Source organism: Fundulus heteroclitus, chromosome 9 (genome assembly GCF_011125445.2).
Source record: "Fundulus heteroclitus isolate FHET01 chromosome 9, MU-UCD_Fhet_4.1, whole genome shotgun sequence".
Lineage (NCBI taxonomy): Eukaryota > Metazoa > Chordata > Actinopteri > Cyprinodontiformes > Fundulidae > Fundulus > Fundulus heteroclitus.
Genome location: NC_046369.1, coordinates 17,262,707 through 17,282,825, shown reverse-complemented (window position 1 = coordinate 17,282,825; position 20,119 = coordinate 17,262,707). Strand labels below are relative to the sequence as shown.

Here is a 20,119-nt window from a genome sequence, read left to right as displayed (position 1 = left end):
ATCAGACACTGAGGAGATGTGTCAACAGTCGGGTCCCTCTGCAAGTAAACACAGGACTCTGACAACCAATAACCTAGATTCAACATCACCTCTGCTCCTCTCCCACTGTAGGTCCTCCATGTTAATCTAATTTAGATCCAGATCTGTTGATCAAAACGGACTCCTATCCCCTCCATATGACAGAAAACTTCCGAGTCACTCATGTCATCCTTTGTAAAAATTTTAGAGCAGCAGCATGTGAATCAGTTTGTTTTCTTGGTCTCCAAAAGTTCTACTTAAGGGTGTAGAAGCTTTTAATACTACCATACACTGAGGAGGGCTGTCAGCTGTTAGTTATTGCAATTGAAGAGAAGCCCAAATATTTATTTCATGTAGAACAGACTGATGTTATGAATAAAAGATGATACCTAAATTCTAAATTTGTGGTTTTGAATATCTCTTTTAAACTAGGTCTTTACATACGCTGCATTAAAAGACATATGGCCCTTTCTAAATCAATTAACAATTAACCACACACATTTATTTCTGGTTTAAGTCATTAGGATTAGCAAAGTTATTCCTGTTTACAAAATGCCAAAACATTGACAGCGATCAATTGTTTTTTGCATCCTTCAACTTTAGAGGTTTACATGCAATTTCTTAGTGTTTGGTAGAAATTGCCACTTGAACTGTATGACTAGGGTCAGACGTTTTGGGATCTCCATTCGCCAGCATCTCACAATGGTTTGCTGGAACCATGGCCCATTCCTCCTGACAGAACTGGTGTTACAGAGTCAGGTTTGTAGGACATCTTAAACATTGACTTTGTGTCCCTAAGACACTAATTTGGTGGTTTGCTTAAGGTCATTGTCCAATTGACAGATCCCTTTCTCTCTAGGCCTTAACTTCTTGGCTGATATTTTTGAATATTTCCACATATTTCTCATGATTCCATCTACTTTGTTAAGCACACCAGTCCCTCCTGCAGCAGAAGACCCCACCAACAAGATACTGCCAAACTGCTTTTAGCAGTGGGCATGATGTTCTTACACATTGCAAGCGTTCCCCTTTTTCTGACTAATATAACAGTGATCACTGTGGGAAAGTAGTTTCATGTTTTGTTTCATCAAACTACAGGACATGAAGTCAAAGTCTTTGTCCCTGAGTGCATTTGGAAACTGTAATCTTGCATTTTATGTTGCCTTTGGAGTACAGACCTCTTGCTCTTTGAGTGGCCCTTCAGCTCATATTCACTCTTGATGATGGCACCAGCTTCATCAAGCTGATTCACACATTTCCCACCACAACATGGCAATCCTGACTTCTGTACCAAAGGATAAATCAGCCCCTTGGAGGTCCACGATGTTCTTTGTGATAGCTCAGCTGATATTTTTAGATTTTTTTTCATGTTGTCACACTGGAAAGAAATGTGTTTAAAGTATTGGCCTTAAAAATACATCCACAGGTGTGACTACATTTAGCTCAAATGTTGACATGTTAAATTGACATATAAAAAGGATAAAAACCAACAATGACATCATCCTTTGAGCTTTTTCCAAATTGTTTAAAGGCATAGAAATATCAGGGCTTGTAAACTAATGAATTTTAAGACAGGAATAGAGATAGTAAGATACAAATCATTACTATTCATCATTATTCTGTCATTTGGCTGACCTAAAACAGGAAGTGTTTAGTCTGACTTGTCGGCCAGTGAGACTTTTTATACATTATATGTAAATATATATTTTCAGCTGTAACAGTGCTGCTTTCAGCTTATTGAATATTGTGTTTTTGATTAATCTAATTTTCAAAACATTGGCTGCACTCTAAATTCTTAGGCTCTTTTTGAGGATTTTGAGACTAGTTTGGAGATACATGCTTCTCCAGCATGGACTTGTCCTTAATGTCTCTTACTGATTTCTCAAGGCAAAGCCCTCTGTGTTCTTTGACTGACTTTATTAAATAGTAGCTAATGAGGGAGAGTGCAACAAAAGCACAGAGTTAAACGTCATAGAAGACTATGTGAAGGTGAACGACGATATTAAAGAGGAGCTTCAAAAAATGTTGAATCAACTTTTTCTTTGTTGCTTTATTTTAAGGCAGGCATCATGCAGGATCACAGAGTAGAATAGTTGGACCCAGATGACTGAGAATCCATTACTGTATAGCACAGTCCACTGCAGAAAAGCTCCCTCTGAGATTCAAATCTTCCAGATTAAAATAGTGGCTCATAAGCCTGTGTGTGTGTGTGTGTGTGTGTGTGTGTGTGTGTGTGTGTGTGTGTGTAGGCGTGCAGACGTGCGTCACCGTACGCATGCCCCTGCATGTGTGTTTGACGAAATGTGTTTTAATGCCTTTGTGGGTGGCTGCGTGTGTGCTCCTCTGTTTTCAGCAGCCTAAATACCGAAGCTTTTAACATCAAAGCTCCGAGAGGATTTAAGTGGCCTAAAACTTGCCAATTATGATTATAAGTGATGTCCAGCAGGGATTGCTGATGAGCTGCCCTGTATAAAAAGGAATTCACTTTGCCTTTTTTTTTTTTTTTTTTTTTTTTTTTAGAAATGTGCTCTTTCTGGGTCTTTTTAGTATCTATTATGAACACCTAAAGTACTGCCTGGTTTTAGATATGGACCAATTTCTATGATGTAATGAGTTTTACTTTAGTCATTGTAAGTAACCTAATAGACAGTATAGCTAGTAGGACAAGTCAAATCTGTTTTTTTAAATAAGTATTTAACATTTCTAACCATTCATTACATTTTATTTTTTTAGCCAAACTACAGACACTTGTAACCTGTGTTTCTCAACCTTTTAACCTACACACAATGTTTAGTTTTGTTTTGTAATTAAAATGCTTTAACTTACTTTGTCAAGTGTTTGTTAAATTAAGCGGCTGAAGTGACGCTCAGACGGCAGTTGGTTGTTAAATTAAAAAGAAAGAATTTGAGAATTGGTTCATAAGTATGAACATCCAAATGTACAGGCAGACAGCAGAGGACAAACGTTAAGCTTTAAGGCACAGTCAAAACTGCCAAACAACAAAGGGAAGGATTAAAAGGTATACTGGTTAAGCAAACAGTGGAGAACAAAAAGTTCAAATTAATTAGCAAACTGAGAGCTAAAGTCAAAAAGCAGGAAGCTAACGTAGCTAGAAATCCTAATAAAACTACAACATTATTTAATAAAGCAGAAAAATAGAAGGAAAACAGGATAAAGAGGACCTTATTACAGAACATTAAAAAAAGAAAATGGTTGCTAATAACCACCACCAGCCTAACAAAATCTGGAGACATAAGAGTCAAAGGAAACCCATGGAAAAACCTTTTAAACTAGGCATGGGTGAAAACAGTTTGGGTGTATAACTGTTTAACATAATCTTCAGCAACAACTAACCCTACTGCCAATCAATTGTAAACAATCCTAGGCCAAGCCTGAACCTCTGCAATGCCTCGCAATAAAGCGGCAGCACGTGATTGAAGACCAAATGTTATTAATTAAATAAACCAATCTACAAAAAAGTTAACAGCCTCATATCAGAACATTTACTCACGTCAATCAACTCTGCGGTCACATCTCAGCCTCTGCTGATTTAGCATCCACTTCAGTGAACACCATCGGTCATACTGTATTCCCAGTGACATTCCAGGCTTTTCCCTCTTAAAATCCTTAATTTTGTGCCTCTTTTCACTAGATCTTGGACCTTTCTTCATTGTTTTGCTGGAAGATGCTATTAACAATGCATAAAACACCAAAATAACAAATAATACGCCCGCAGGATGTGATAATCTTTTATAAAAACGTTTTATGCAAAAAAAAAAAAAAGCAAAAGGTAAACTTCCACCATACAATGTGAGAGCTATGGGATTACTGTCAATGTTTCCACTAATTGCACTTCTTTTAGTTTGATGGCCCAAAACCTTGATTTGTTGCAGAGTCAATATACTTAATTTGTTTTGATCACATGAAGCAATCTTTTGTTTTTTTATTCGGCTAGGAGAATAATACTGATGATGATGATGATGATGATGATGATGATGATGATGATGATTATAATATTGTTGTTGTTGTTGTTATTATTATTGTTATTGTTATTATTATTATTATTATTATTAAGTTATTTGTAATAAACTTTAATCTGGTATACATATCTCAAATTGCTACAGTTTAGTGTGTAAAAAGACAAAAATAAATTAGAATTAAATATGAAAATTGAAAATTATTCATATAAAGTTAGGTTAAAAATCTTCAAAACAGCAGGGAAGTTTACCATTTATGGATTTAATAAATGCAGTCAATCTGAAACTCTTACAGTTGCACATTTGTGTCAAGTTGTCTGTTGGTATATACATGTTTACTTTGATACATATCATACTTTTTCTGGTAGAGAGGAGTTTATTACAGCCTGTTAAAAATAAATCAACAATATGATGATAATAGCATTAAAGGAAATAGAGCTCTGGCATCATATTCTTAATGTAATCTTTCTGAGCTGTATGAAAAAACGAAATTTCGTTCTGTATGCACTCTGTGCTACAAAATGACAATAAAGAAAGTCTAAGTCTAAGTCTAATATTATTATCGGTATTGGCCAATATCTAAATACGAATCGGAAGTGAAAACAAGTGGATCAGTGCGTCCCAAACACTAATTTATATGATTTTCTCAGAGGATTCTGAGCTGCCTTATGTACATTATGTGATGACCTATGAGGCAAAACAATGATGACAGACTCTGAACAAGGGTTTGGATACACTTTGCTGCAATTCTCATATCTGTTAGGCTAAATGATAGGGCGAAAGCAGGCTATGAAATCAAGTTGCATTTGATAATAACTCAGATTTATCATTAAAGTGTTATATATAAAAAAAGTTATTTATTTATATATATATATATATATATATATATATATATATATATATATATATATATATATATATATAATGAAACACAGCCATCTCTCAATTCTGTTGGATCTGCTCTCTGTCCTCCTCTCCTACATAATAGCTATCGTGCTCTCAAACATGTCCACTCTCACGTAATGAAATTTGGCACAAATCTAATAGAGAAGATTTGTTTTAGGTAGTATTGACATAATTTAGACAGTGCCATTCCATCTATTCAGTGAGAGTTCAGTCCTCGACCTTGATAATCAGATACTCTCTGTCTCCAACATGGCTATCACATAACCTTACATCGTATGTGTGTGTGCGTATGTTCATACACATCATTTACAACTACATCATCCCAACCCTGGCATTAATGCTAACAGGATCCCTCTGGGTTGTGGAGGAAAGCAAGAAATATATCATTCCAACACAACATTGTACACATTGGTGTTATACATTTTATATACAAGGTTATTTAATACTATACGATGAGATATGACTGTGTGTATTGGACAGTACAGTTAATTAATTGCTTAATTACCATGTTAGCCATATCAGGATGTTTTACTCTCAGTGGTAGAAATACATTAGTACTTTTTTGGTATTGTTTAATTAAATTAGCAATGCCCGAAGCCGGCGCTGCCGAGGCAGTGGAGGACAGGATCAGTCCAGTTATATATTATATGTATTTCCTGCTTTGTAATCCAGGCAGCTTTGCACATTATTATTAATTTGTAATGTGGACACAAAGCATGGTTGATCTTCTCTTTGCTCTGACTGCAGCAGGCAGGTTTAAATATGAGGGAAGGCAGAGAGGGAAGTTCACAGCCTCTGCGGTGAAGTTAGTTCTAGGTTGGACAGTGGACAGTGGCCCCCCTGCGGCTTCAGCGGCGTCTGCCTCCTGTTCGATCCGATGCAGGGAGGCTGATCTGGGGCTGCTGCTCTCTGCCTGCCGGCTGTTAAAGCTGCAGAGTGTGATTATCCAATATTCAACCCAAAACCAACTTCACCACTGTCTCACACCAACCCCTCCCAATCCAAAAACTGTGAGTTGTATTACAACTTCCTCCTGCCACATCAATGTGTCCCTGGGCAAGGCACTTAACTAAAAGTTGCTTGTCAACCTGCGTATTGGTATATGAATGTGTGTGGTTGGCTAAAAGTGGCTCTATTGGGAAGTGCTTTGGGTAGTCTGTATGACTGGGAAAGTGCTACATAAATTCAGTGAATCTACCATTTACCATTGCTGCAATATTTGAGAAACCTTTGCATAGCTTCTGCAGCAGTACCAGACAGAATGGCACGGCAATACAGAAATGTTCAACATGTCTGACAAATCCTTGTCAGCCTGGCTTATCAGGTAATCAAACTGTTTGTGACACAGAGTCAAAGTGTTGTAAGGCAATGCCTTCCCACATCACCGAAACAAAATGCACTCTGAGCCGCAGTCTGCCTCATCAAAAATGTCATTATGGTAACATAATGTCAATAAAGATTTTTGATTCTGGATTCAAAAGGCCAGTACACAACAGTGTACCTGACAAGGACGTTAGTGTGAAAATGTCTCGCCATGTTTGAATTGATGAGGGGAGAGTAAAGCTGTAAGTACATTTCCTCTCTCAAAGCAGAGACTTAAGTGATGTCTTGCTCCAACTTCTGTCTGTTGCACCCTCGCATGAAGATGAGATTGCTGCCTGATTAAGAGGTTTTCATTTAAAATTCTAATCTTGTACTTGTCGTCCTCTTTGTTTTGTCTTGTAGTTCCACCTAAGATATATGACATTTCCTCTGACATCACAGTAAATGAGGGCAGCAATGTGTCGCTCATCTGCACGGCCACTGGGAAACCCGAGCCAACCATTGCCTGGAGACACATAACCCCATCAGGTGAGTTTGTTTCCCCTTTTACATGTGAGGATGGATGGATGGATGGATGGATGGATGGATGGATGGATGGATGGATGGATGGATGGATGGATGGATGGATGGATGGATGGATGGATGGATGAATGGATGGATGGAACGAACAGAGATGACAGCAAAAAATATAAATCATCTTCATGATCAATAGATTATTAAATACGAGGCTGAGGAAGTGCTTCTAGTTATGTTACATCATTATAGTGTAAAGTAGTGACTGAATATAGTAATAGAATAACTGTATTCCGATATGCTTGATGGTCCTATAATTGAGCCTTACTTGATACCAGATAATTAATAAAAAGATGTATCTTTTATTAGGACGTGTTTTATTGAAAGTACTGCAGAAGAGCATTTTGTTACTATAAATTAAACATTTGTATTAGCGTTGGGTAGTTTAATTTTGATATGCTTTGCAGAAGGTAAATGTTAATTAGGTGTGCATTACAAATTATATCTTTATTAATATTATCACTGGGCACACACGCTTAATTAATTTCTTTAATTCCTGAATCTTTGCTTTGAAAACTCATTCCAAAGCATAACTGTTACTCCAAATCCCCCGCCCAGTTACTTCTAGTCCTCCCTCATTTTCATATTAATGGATTAAAGCATGCAGTGCTTATCTGATAGCTGTGAGGATGACTGCATTTATCTTATGGCTGTCAAATCCCCCCTCTCTGGCGCCCTGGCCCTGATTGCGTTAAGGGAGTTTTCAAAAGATGATCAAAAGAGCCATCCTCAGAGTCCAAGTGGCAGTCACTCATTCTACTTTGAAGTGTCCACACTTTGAAGTATGCCAGGGAAGGAAATGATATGCTGGTCAAATGAAAGGGCCCACGACGAAATGTAATCACAGAGTGTCTCCCAGCACATCAGAGCAGAAGCCCTTTGCCATGGGATGTCTGAATCAGCTGAAGTAAGGGTGATTTGTTTAAGAGACCTGATACAACTGGAAGGTTGTAATAGGCTAATTACCTAGCCATGGAATTCCATTAATTTTCTTGGATATGCAAAACAGGCCGCCCGAGCTAGTGTTCATGAATGCAGAGTGCATATGCATCGCTGTATAAGTTTTTTATTTTTATATATATATATATATATATATATATATATATATATATATATATATATATATATATATGCTACATTGCCAAAAGTATTTGCTGACCTGCCTTGACTCACATATGATCTTAAGTGACATCCCATTCCTAATCCATAGGGGTTCAATATGACGTCGGTCTGCTCTTTGCAGCTAGAACAGTTTCTCTTCTGGGAAGGCTGTCCGGAAGGTTCTAGGGTGTTTATGGGAATTTTTGACTGCTGGACAGCATGCTCAATCTGAATGATTGAGCATGGAATCATTCAGAGTTCCTTTCACTGGAACTAAGGGGCCAGGCCCAGCTCCTGAAAAACAACCCCACACCATAATCCCCCCTCCACCAAACTTTACACTTGGCACAATGCAGTCAGACAAGCACCATTCTCCTGAGTCGTCCAAACCCAGAGTCGTCTGTCAGCTTTCCAGATGGAGAAGCACGATTCGTCGCTCCAGAGACCACGTCTCCACTGCTCTGGAGTCCAGTGGCGGCGTGCTTTACACCACTACATCCAACTCTTTGAATTGCACTTGGTGATGTATGGCTTGGATGCAGCTGCTCGACCATTTAAACACATTCCATTAAGCTCTCTGCTCTGTTCTTGAGCTAATCTGAAGGCCACAGGAAGTTTGGAGGTGTTTAGTGATTGACTCTGCAGAAAGTTGGTGACCTCTTCGCACTTTGCCCTTCACCATCCTCTGACCCCACTCTGTCAGTTTACGTGGCCTTCAAATACTAGTAAAGTATGAATGGATCCCTAATATCATAAAGTGATTCACAAAATCCAACAGATTAGGAATCCATAGCTAAAACTGCATTTTATATATAGCAAGGGATGCCCAGCTCCAGTCATTGTGAGGAGCAACTTTCACTGCATCTCTTCTGCAACACACTTGAATCAAAAGGCTGAATTCCATCATCAGCAGTCATTCATCTCTGCAGAGGACTGGAAACCAAGACCTTCATGTGATTCAGGTGAGTTAGAGAAGGGATGCATCTAAAAGTTGGAGGATTGGACATCGCTACCTCTAGTATCTATGATATGTTGTTGATCTAATGAATTATTTTTCCACCCAGCAGAAACAGCTCTACCCCACACAAAACTCTGTGTGTGGTAGAGCAGCTAAAAGAAGACTCATTAAATTTCATGACGTTTAAAGGGATGTGCTTAAAAAGCAGGAAAACAACTTCTGTATGTATTTTCCACAAACAATTAACTGGAGTCACACTAAAATATTTTACAAGCCGGAATATTAATGAGTCACATAAAGCAGAGAGGCAAGATGCTAGTGTTAACCTAGCACTTTACTGGTCTGCTCTGCAAGATGTCTGTTTATTGAAAACTGCAGCTGTATGTGTTGAGTCAGGTGGATCTTTAGAGGCATAATAAAAAGCTATAGCGGTTAAAGGGGACATGTTGTCAAAACATTGTAGTAGCCTTCTTAACGGAGCTACCAGAGGTTTGGGCAGGAGTTTAAGGCTAATGGATAACCACATCAAATTCACAAGAGACGATGTTGCAGACAACTAGGGGCTGTCATAATTATTATTTTAGTAATTGATTATTCTCAAGATTAATCATGTAATAATAAAATAAATATGACACATCCTGTAGATTTTTCACTTAATTACCTCATCTTAATTTATCCTATTTTTGAGTAATTGAAATGGAGAAAGAAATGCTAATTAGCAAGTAATTAAACTATTTTTTGAATAGCAAGGATAAAGCTGCATCTAAAAAGTTCTTGGATCAAAATGTTAAAAGCTCACCCCTTACTGGTTGACTTAAAATCAATACAGTGATGCTGCCTCTAGTGAAAATAGTCACAAACAAGTTTCTGTTGCATATTGCATTCTGGATTTTTTTTAGATTAAAAAGCATAATTATATCAGTATATAACATAACTTCTGGTGTACTTCAGGGCTAAGTTGAACTCATTAAGTTTTTTTAGTCCACAAGTTGACAATAAAATAAATGATACATTAATTAAAAAGCCAAACAGCTAATTTTAATTATAGCATAATAAATCCTACTTTTTTTCAAACTATTGTTACCTATGTTTAATATGATAGAAATTCCTGTACTGTCCCACAGTGGGGAAATTTGAGTGTGACAGTGGCAAAAACAGGCGGGCATAGACGCCAGACTTACACACAATATTAATTAATAATGAAAAAAGAGCTCAATTTAAAGTTAAGCTGTACAGCATAAGAGAGAGAAAAATACTGTGCAAACATTAACAGCAGTTGATTGACTAAAATATTACATCATTCTGTAAAACATTTTTGTTGCACAAATTAACAACTGCAAAGACATCTACAGAACAGAACCAAACTCTCCTCTAAATTGACAGCTCAGATATGTCTCTGCAGGTCGTGAAGGAGCTCGGCTTTGTTTTCCCCAACGTCTTTAAACTGCAACCAGATGCTTTGTTTTCGCCTGTCCCTCATAGTTAATTTTACAGGACAACCTAACAAACTCACCCTCTACTCACAGCTGCACTCACTGCACCCCTTTCTGTTTTCACATCATGGTATGGCCGATTGGTCGCATGGCCGCCATGTTGAGCAATCAAAACGAGCCCTGGCGAAAGAGGAAAGATGGGGGCTGAGCAGAGACTATAAGCACTAATCTTCAGTAGCTAGAAGCTCAATTGATACCAGGCAGCTCGCTGCGTAGTTTTCTATTCTGTTAGATTTAAAGTGTCCCTACACCTTTAAAACTTTAGGTCTATTCAGTGCTTTTTGCCCGTTGCTTTCTGTCTCCATAGCAAACACCCACGCTTTGAATCCATGTATTACCAGGCTACGTTATCATTAGCGTTAGCCACCTGGCCAGAACACAATGCACTGAACAAATAAACAAACTAACGAAGCTTCGAGGCATTTGCTGTGACGAATTTATGAATCAAGGTCCTCGAATCATTAGATGAGTTGTGACATGTTGCCTTTTTGGACTGTAGGTTGTACATCAAGAAGATGGAAGCCTTAATACAGAGGTTTTCCAGAAATTGACACTCATAGACCAGTATCTACTGAATGACTAGCACCACCCTTTGAGTTTAAACGCAAACTCTCACTCAGCAGAACTTTTACCCCGTTTACACTACCCCTTTTTAACCGTGCCGAGAATAGTCCGAGCTCGGTAACTGAGATAACTATCGAGTGTAAATGGATCGCAAACTGAACTGAACCGTGCCAGACACAACCGGACCGTGCTAAATCTAGACCCGTTTGACGGGTGGGCTCGGCCCGGTTTTTCAGTGGCTCGGTTCTCTGACAACAAAGAGCTCATGAGCAGACCGCGTCATCTCCTTACAGTCAGCTGACTAATTTTGGGGTTTCAGACATTCATAAAAATACTAGCTTCCTTACCGTGCCACACGGTTTCCAGTGATGATTCTGGTTAGCAGTGTGATGAACCTCAGTGTCTGTCGTTTTTTCCTGCGTCTGTAAATCCTGATTAGACGTTCATTTGTCTTATCCACGTCCCAAAAGCCGACTCTGTCAAGTGAATTTACCAATGGTTGCCTTCTTCGCCTGACTCTCCGCAAACAATGAAATATCACAATCATAACCAAGCATAACTTCTTAAATGTTACGGGTGCCGCCATTTTGATTTGCTTGAGTCTCTCCTTCAATCCTTGTGAGCAGTAGTATTGTAGATCGTCACTAGGAGGCGAGGAACCATGCTAGCGTGATGTGTAGATGGTCGCCAGAACCAAGCTCGGCACGGTTAACTGATCCAAGCTCGGTACGAGCTCGGCATGAATCGGTTTAACAAGGGTAGTGTAAATGGGGCTTATAGCACCAGGCAGAAACACTCTACTTCAGGGCTAAAGCCCTATATCAGGAAAAAAAATACAGTGTAGAAAGCCCTCCAAGCATTGGAATACCCAGACAGGGCTTTCATCAAACTGGCAAACCAACCCAAAAAGAAGAGCAGCACAGAAGAGAAGAGAAGCAAGACAGATGCAAAGACACTGTTATTTTACATGTGTCTGGAGTATCAGAAAAATGTAAAAGATTTTCTCCAAATACAACGTCTTAATGACATTCAAACCCTGCAACTTCCTCAAACAAAGAGTGGTCAATCCCTAGGGCAGAAAACCAAACCCAAGTGGGGTGGCCTGGTTATTGGTGTTCAGTTCAAAGAGGAGTCCACAGATCTCTACATTGGAGAAACCAAACAACTACACGAGCGTACGGCTCAGCATAGGAGAGCCAACTCTGCAGGTCAGGATTTAGCAGTCCACCTGGATCTCAAGGACAGGGTGCACACATTTGAGGACAGCGACATTCACATTCTGGACAGAGAGGACAAATGGTATTAGAGAACAGTAAAGGAAGCCATTAATGTCAGACATGAGAAACCATCCCTTAACCAGGGAGGAGGACTGAAGTTTCACCTTTCCCCCTCCACATAAAACGCAGCAATCAAGCTCCTTCCAAAAGGAGTTTCAGGGCAATTCACACCTTCAGTCTTGTGACTAGAGCAGCAAACCTACACAGTCCAATAATGCCCACATAATAAAAACTAAAGAAAAAAAAGCCTTTCACTTGTGGCACAGCACGTCTGGTCAGAGGGAAGTCGAAAACAATCCCCTCCGCTAGAAATCGTTATTTTTTTATTATTTTTTTATGTGTGATGTTGTGTAATGGCAGTTGAATAGAACAACAGCTTTGTGAAGGTCTTTGTATTCAGCACAGTCATTACTTAAGTTGCAGAGTTTCTGGATAGTAGGTCATACAGAAACATGTTTTTTTCTTCATCTTTATGATCAGTAGACAGTCCTTCCTCTGGTGGCAGGTTAAGTAGGTACAATGGCTGCAAAGTGGGCAACATATCTACCTGGCAGGTTTGATGTTTTCATTCTCAGTCACTTCAACAATCAACCCTTTTTTGGGGGGGAGGGGAGGGTGAGGGTGGCGCACTGTAGATAGCTCCACTGCAGCAGTCAGTGAAGTTTGACAGGATGATAAATTGCCCTGACTGACTGTCAAGTTCTTTTTCCCACTCCGGCTGTTTTGTGTTTGCATTTTTCACTCTCTCGCCTTCCTGCCAACCACCAAACTGCCAGCTAATAACAAACTTTGTGCATCCAGTGAAGTGTGCCCATAAACTATTTACGGAGACAATAATTTGGCACAGGATCTGTGCATGCAGAAATTGGATGCATGTTTCTTGATTACAGAAAAGCAAAGTGAAACAAGTGCTCGAAGTATGCAGATTGTTTTACATAGGAGGAGGAACGGTTTGTCTGGCCTTTAATTGTAGAACTAGACATTGCTCGTTGACGATTTAATTAGCTATGTAAAGTCTTGTCGACAGTGAAGTCCCCAGGAATTTTGGAGGACTTGTGAATGATAACAGAGCTTTATGGTTACGAAGCATGTTAAAGTGGTCCTATAAAGCAATGGGCCAAGTGAATGTTTCATTCTTCCTATTTGATAGGCGATGATTTCCCCCCCCCCTGTCTTCAAATGCTGTGTCACAGTTGCCACTTAAACTAACAATAAATACTGTAATCAATGTAATGACTTTTTCCTTGCAGCTGTTACTCATGATTTAAATCAAGTTATATGGGTGAATAAAATACACCCCTAAGCGGAAAATATCATTAATCAAACGCGAGTTTATTAATCACATAATCCGTTCTGTTGTTGTTCTCCCTTGCCTGACTTTCAAGGTAATGTAAATGTAAGGGGCACAGTGATGTCTGCTCCCCACTCCTTCATAGGTCACCGAAAGAGGGTTGAAATAGCCTTTAACATGGTCTATTTCAGTCTGGTTCGGTTCTGTGGATGGTGGGGGGAAATTGCTTTGATAAGTTTTTCCCATTGAGATTTGAATTCATGGGATAGAAGTGTGACCTTTGAAAAGGCTGACTAGAATGCTTGAGTACGTGTTTGATTTTTTTATTTATTTTTTCTTGTGTTAGGGTGAGGGGGGGGTAGGAGTGTGCTTGGGCATATTTATTTTCTTCCCTTTCAGTCACAATACATTTATCAATGCTATACATGTTTCATTTTATATTTATGAATTTGCAAGCGTCATCTCTCATCCATAACACTCTTAAGAAACCAGGCATTGCCATAGCGACATAAAATATACGTTGACTCTAATAAAACTGGATCCAAAGAAAGCTGTTGGTGAAAAACTACACCTCTGTAATTCATCACATCATTCAGGAACTGCTGAAATTTAAAAACAGCTGTTCTGTCCTTGTTCCAAACAGTTTTGGATTCCACAGATAAATGAGGTCTAAAATGGTTAGAACTGAGGGAGATCCTCCTAAAGATTTTCTTTGTCTCCAAGACTGATCTAAATCGTTTTTAGGGGAATGATCTGCTAATTCCCAGTTTGATTCTGAAAATGTAAACCGCACACTGATAACTACGTACATTTTTATTGCATTGTTGCAACCTCAAGACTCATGCAATGCAAAGAGGAAAAAAACTGTTTAATCTTTGAGCATTATGATGAAGTAAATTAAGAACTTTATGTTTTTTGTAACTCCAATGTTAAAGTATGAGTTTAGTTCATTTTCCTTATTTTCTTTTTTGTTTTATGTAAACTTTTAAAACAACATCAACATTAAACACGCAAGACCTAATGAAATATATCAGGGGAAAAGAAACAAAAGAAACAGGTCTCGTCAGGGCATCTGAATAGAGGCCAAAAATGTCTTATATTAGTCTTTGGTTATTCCTTTTATTACAGGTGATCCAAATTTGCAAGATACATTTACAAAAAGACATATGACAATACAAAACCCAATTGAGAAAAGTAAATAAAAAAAAGATGACACTGTTGCTAGATGCGCTTCCAGGAAGAGTGCTGCAAGTCGATGAGTCTACGCAATCTGCTGGGTTTCCTTAGGTAGAAAACTTTTCAACCAAACTGTCTGTATTATTGACTTTACAAAGGGCCTAGAGATGGCATGTGTTGTGAGTTGGCACTATATAAATAAACTGAATTTCATTAAATGGAAATAAAATAATTGATTCAAAGCAAACAGAGAGTTCTGCATGGAGTTATATCAACGTCATAATCTGTAAACGTGCTATCAAAAAGCAATGTAACACAGCATCATATTCTTTCCACTTTATCCCTTCTTATGGAGTAATGCTAAAATGGCTTTCACATTTTGTACTATTGGCAATCTGTTTCATCTTAGCAACTGTGAGCATCACGCTCAGCCACATACTGAAACATGCTGCAATGATGGAGATTTCCAGGTAACAACCATGTCTGATTTAGGAATCCATCTCTGGAGTTCCTGTCCCGATAGCTCAGCCAGATTTTTGCCAGATTACAGTACAGATTATTATTGACCCAAATTGTCTAGGAAACATACAAAAATATTCTATATTGAGAGGAAAAATTGCACATAAACTGAAAGTAAAAAGGTGAAAGCTTAATTTAAAACCTTGTGACAGTAATACGTGCTTTTCTAAGATCCAGGTTTGACTTTTCCAGGCGCTTCTTTATGGAATCAGACAGAGCGCTATTGCAACTGGCTCAAAATGCTGCAGCTGGTACAGGCTAAAGAGAGCACCTCTATGCAGTTTTGGCATCCCTTCACTGGCTTCCAGTCCACGTCCAAACGCATTTGAAGATCCTTTTGTTTTTTAACTGTCTTAACAGTTCTGCCCCCTCTTATCTGTCGAAGCTGCTGCAGTTATATGTCCCACAGCGCTCTCTGGGGTCAGCTGATCAGATGCTCCTATTGATTCCATGAACACGAGGTGCGTGGGGACAGAGCTTTCTCTGTTGCAGGTCCAAAACAGTGGAATGACTTACCTCTACACTTCAGGCAGGCTCCTGCTCTTGCTGTGTTTAAGTCTCGTTTAAAAACACACCTTTATTCAATGGCCTTTGACCCTGTGCGAGTTGTTCTTAACCTCATTGTGTTTTTATTATTCTCGGTATTGTGACTGCTTCTTTTCATACCATTGCTGTTTTGTGTTGTTTTATTGTACAGTTCTTCGGTTGGCCTTGTTGCTGTTGTTGAGGGGCTTTATAGATAAAGTGGTATGGTATAGTATGATTAAACCTGCATGTATTAATGAGTGATGCACCAATCATTCAGACCAGTTAACTGTTAAACTATTCCAAATAATGAATAAAAAAAAAACAGGTTTATTTTTCTCCCTTTTTTTTAACTGTATCAAAACGGAGAGCTCCAGTTTTTGTGTCTGCAAACACATTGACAAAAGCCATGCTCTGTGTTGCTCTTTGCTTTGAGCTTAGGAAAATTCCTAGAAAGATTTGAGGCATCTGCTTTGATGCATACAGTAAATGGGGATGACTTCTAATTCTTCATCATTTTATGTTGAGTTCATAATTACCTGTTCTATCAAGGAAACTACAGAACATTTTTTTTTTGTTATGTTCTCAGTGTTTGTTACGTTTAACTGTTGAAAAAGATACAAAGTTTAAGAAAGAAAGAATGTCTGTATGAGTCCAAATAGAGATTGTCAGGTAACCCTAACCCCCTTCAGGAAAACCACAAAGCAGCATAGGTTAGAACAGTGGTTTTCAATTCCGCTTCTCGGGACCCACTGTCCTGCATGTTTTAGGTGTTTCTGTGCCTCCACACTCCTGTCTTAAATAAATTGATGATTAAGAGGCTCAGCAGCCCTTGATGGCTGCTGAAGAAGTAATGCAATCATTTGATTGAGGTACACTGAGGCAGAGACGCATCTAAAACATGTAGGACAGTGGGTCCTGAGGAACAGAATTGAAAACCACTGGGTTAAAAGGCCAAATGATTTGATGGCTGGTATCAAGCTGTTTAGAGTAGTGGTGGCCTGGTGGTTAGAGCATTGAGCTTGCGTTCTGAGAAGGCTGCAAGTACCAAGTTTGAACCCTGCAGACTGCCACTATAGGTCCCTGAGCAAATCCCTTGGCCCCAGATTGCTTACTGGACGCTGTAAAAGCTGCACACCGCTCCCTGCGATACGATACGATAGTCATACCACTGGGTGTCAGTGTTATATTTACAAGTTAGGTGGGCTTTGAAGTTGGAAGAGCCAAAAAGTTTGTTTGACCTATATACAACTGAGATGGTAGAACAATGCTGGACATTTTTCAGATTTATGAACTGAACTGTGGAAGTGATAACACAACTTATTCCTAAGCAACAAATCCTTTGCACGATTACATGACCATATCTGGATTTCTTTGACTTTAACGGTGACTGCTCCTGTCTTCGCAAAGTGGCAGGGTACCTGTAAGAGTAGTGCTTGCCTCTGGATTTGTAATGACACATCCATCTGCAGTCATTGCTCAGAAAGTGTTAAGATATTTTTTTAAGCTCATCACCTGAACTGCTTCATGCTCATTAAGTTTTGTGCTGTAGCTGTTAATGAGTGCAGAAGTACAGGAAAGACTTGTCAGAAAAACCGAGTGCCGAGCAGACATTTGGCATATTTACGTACTAATTTAACTTGCATCTATTACAAGCCAGTTTGAGGTAGGGTGGGCAGCAATGTCCCCACTAATTTTTCATGTGTCTGAGCATTCTCTGGATCTCTGTGAGCAACATCACACGTGCACACTGGGGCTAAGCCAGTATTACACCTGTCCAAACCCTGAGATTATAACAAGTTACATGTTTTACTAAAATAATCAAATTAAAGCAATAATTTCTTTTAAATTAGTTTAGATACAACTGCTTTAACCTGATTACACGAAAAAGAGCTGTATAGTATGTTTTAGGTCAGAGTAGGGGTCCTGATACAGAAGAGCTGAGAGACATGTACATTTTTCAGAGTTCCATTTTTTTTGCTATTCAATTATTTACATTTAACACAATCATGTGGTTCTGTGCAGCCTGTTAGTGTGCTAGAGGGCAGCTGTGGCTACAATGTAGCTCACCACCGTCAAGGTGTGAATGTGTGCATGAACGAGTGGTTGACTGTAGTGTGAAGCGCTTTGGGGTCGTCGGACTTAATAATGCACCATACAATTACAATCCATTTTCATATATTGTTGTAGTCCTCAGGTGTGCGCTCATAAAATAAGAAACGTATAAACAAAGCTGCTTTTCAAAAACGGAGGTAGAACCAGAAGCTGGTCACAAACGAGCAGAAGCCATTTACTATAAAAGATTGCATCTGCAGCTGATAACGGCAATAGAGCAGCAGTGCTCCAGAAACAAACAGCAGGTGTGGCGCTCGAAAACCAACCAAATTGGTTGAAAATCAGCACTTATGATCTCAGATAAGCAGATCCCAAAAACACATCTACACAAACAGCTGACATGCAGCAGGAATAACAAAGACGCACACCGCCACCTGCCCAACTAGAAAGGCGTCTGCCCCACCCGTCTATCGGTGGTGCGCTCCGATCAGCACCTGGCGCACACAGAGTGGGACCGTGGAACATCTCACCAGAATTGCAAAATGGAACAAAATAACTTGGTTTATTATCATTTTATTTACAGTTCAGCTTGGATTTTATTTTCTGCACTGCATAGATCTTCTTTGAGTAATCCAGAAGATCCATGCGAGAGAATCCAGATGTAGTGCCAGTGTTCAAATGATCATGTCTAAAAATATTGTTGATATCTAGAATGTTGGTTGAAAGGAATTTTATTTCATAAAAATATTCAAAAATACAATACTTTTGCAAATATATTTTTATGATTTTTTTTTTGCTACAAATCATGCTCTGTGAATACACATATTTTAGTTTTTTTTTTTTTGTTTGTTTTGTTTCCAATTACATACTCACAGATTTCTCAGCACAATCAAGCGCCTGAAAATGTGTTTCCCCGCCCAAGGAGCATTTGGCTAAATGTATAAACACAGAAGGCAAGAAGAAAGTAATCCTGCAGGTTGCGAAAGTGAATGCACATCCAATCAGACACGACTTAAGGCTCTTTTGACCCAGTTCCCCTCTCTGGATTTTACCAACCTAAGATTGACAGGCACGGAGCAAGAAAGGGTTTATGTATCAAGTCAGACTAACAGCCTGTTTGTCAGACAGGCCCTCCACACGGTGTGATTTTACCCCTACATCTGGCCCACACCTTACATCGGGGCCAGGAGGCAACAGTGTACAATGTAGCGGCGTGGGCTGTTCTCCGTTTTCAAGAGTTAAAAGGATAAATTGATGTAGAAAATGCTGCTCTTTGCTATAATGGAATTTCAGCAATGCCTGCCCTATCTGTGCACTGCAGCCCTGAAGGAAGTATACCCCTCAGCTCCTCTACACAATGCAGGGAATTGCTTACTGCAACAGAACTTAGGCAGTCATTGGCACTGAATACAGAATTAACCTTGCTATGATTTCTTTAATTTGCTACGACTGACATGTCCCTCAGGTGAAAGGGGCCTCTGTCAGTTCCTCAGATATCTCCTGGCATGCTCTCACACAAAGCTGTTGTAGTCTCATGGTGGTTTCACGTTACATCAAGTTAGTTTCCTTTTTTTATTGTCTTTTAGAATGGCACGTTCTTATCCATGCTTTGTTTACAGTAATATAATTGTTTAGCATGCAGTTTATAGTGATCTTCAAACAAAACATCAAGGGTAGAATTCTTGTTTAATAGCTATGACCTTTGCACATCCCTCATCCTGCTGTAATCAATAAGAATACCATTTGCAGCATGAGCAGGAAGATGCAACCAGATCCTGCATTGAAATGATGTTGTTGGGTTCGTGCATTAGGGAATTGCTGCAGTCTAATGAGCCATTTAAAAAAAAAAAAAAAGACTTTCAGGGTTTTGTTCCAGAATAGCCTGTAATTGTGTTTTTGATATTTCCGTCCAATGAAATATCATCTAAGGAAAAACCTCAATAGTAAAATGCATTTCATAATCTAAAACCTGCAGCATACATTGGGAAACACCTTATTGGTAAAGTATTATCCTGGCACAGAAACAAAAAAACACGTGACAAAACAAAGAGCTAAGACCTGTTTTGAACAAAAACTTAAGTATTTCATATGTGTGAACTAAGACTTGCCCAATCCAGCCCCAAATATCATACCGGGGTCTCAATCATTGCTTTAATAAGGAAGCGGTATCACAACTCCTGACTAAACACAACTCCACATAGCTCTTGTTGTTGTACTGTTGGGGGTTTTATCTCAGCTGCACCACCAGCAAAGCCATTTGTTTGCAATTTTCAAAGCCATTCCTTTTTTTTATGTCCATGGATTGCAAAACTGTATTCCAGGCTTTGCTCAATTTTTTTGTTGATTTAACGAATCTTTGCTTT

At 39.0% G+C, this 20,119-nt stretch overlaps 1 protein-coding gene across 1 annotated transcript in view; it reads left to right on the top strand.

Annotated features, from left to right (window-relative positions):
- LOC105928627 (neuronal growth regulator 1) overlaps positions 1–20,119 on the top strand; it is a 252,113-nt gene that overhangs the window by 138,288 nt on the left and 93,706 nt on the right. Inside the window, exon 5 of the mRNA XM_036141664.1 lies at positions 6,627–6,752. Coding sequence (XP_035997557.1) covers positions 6,627–6,752 — 126 coding nt within the window. The remainder of the gene's footprint in view (positions 1–6,626; positions 6,753–20,119) is intronic.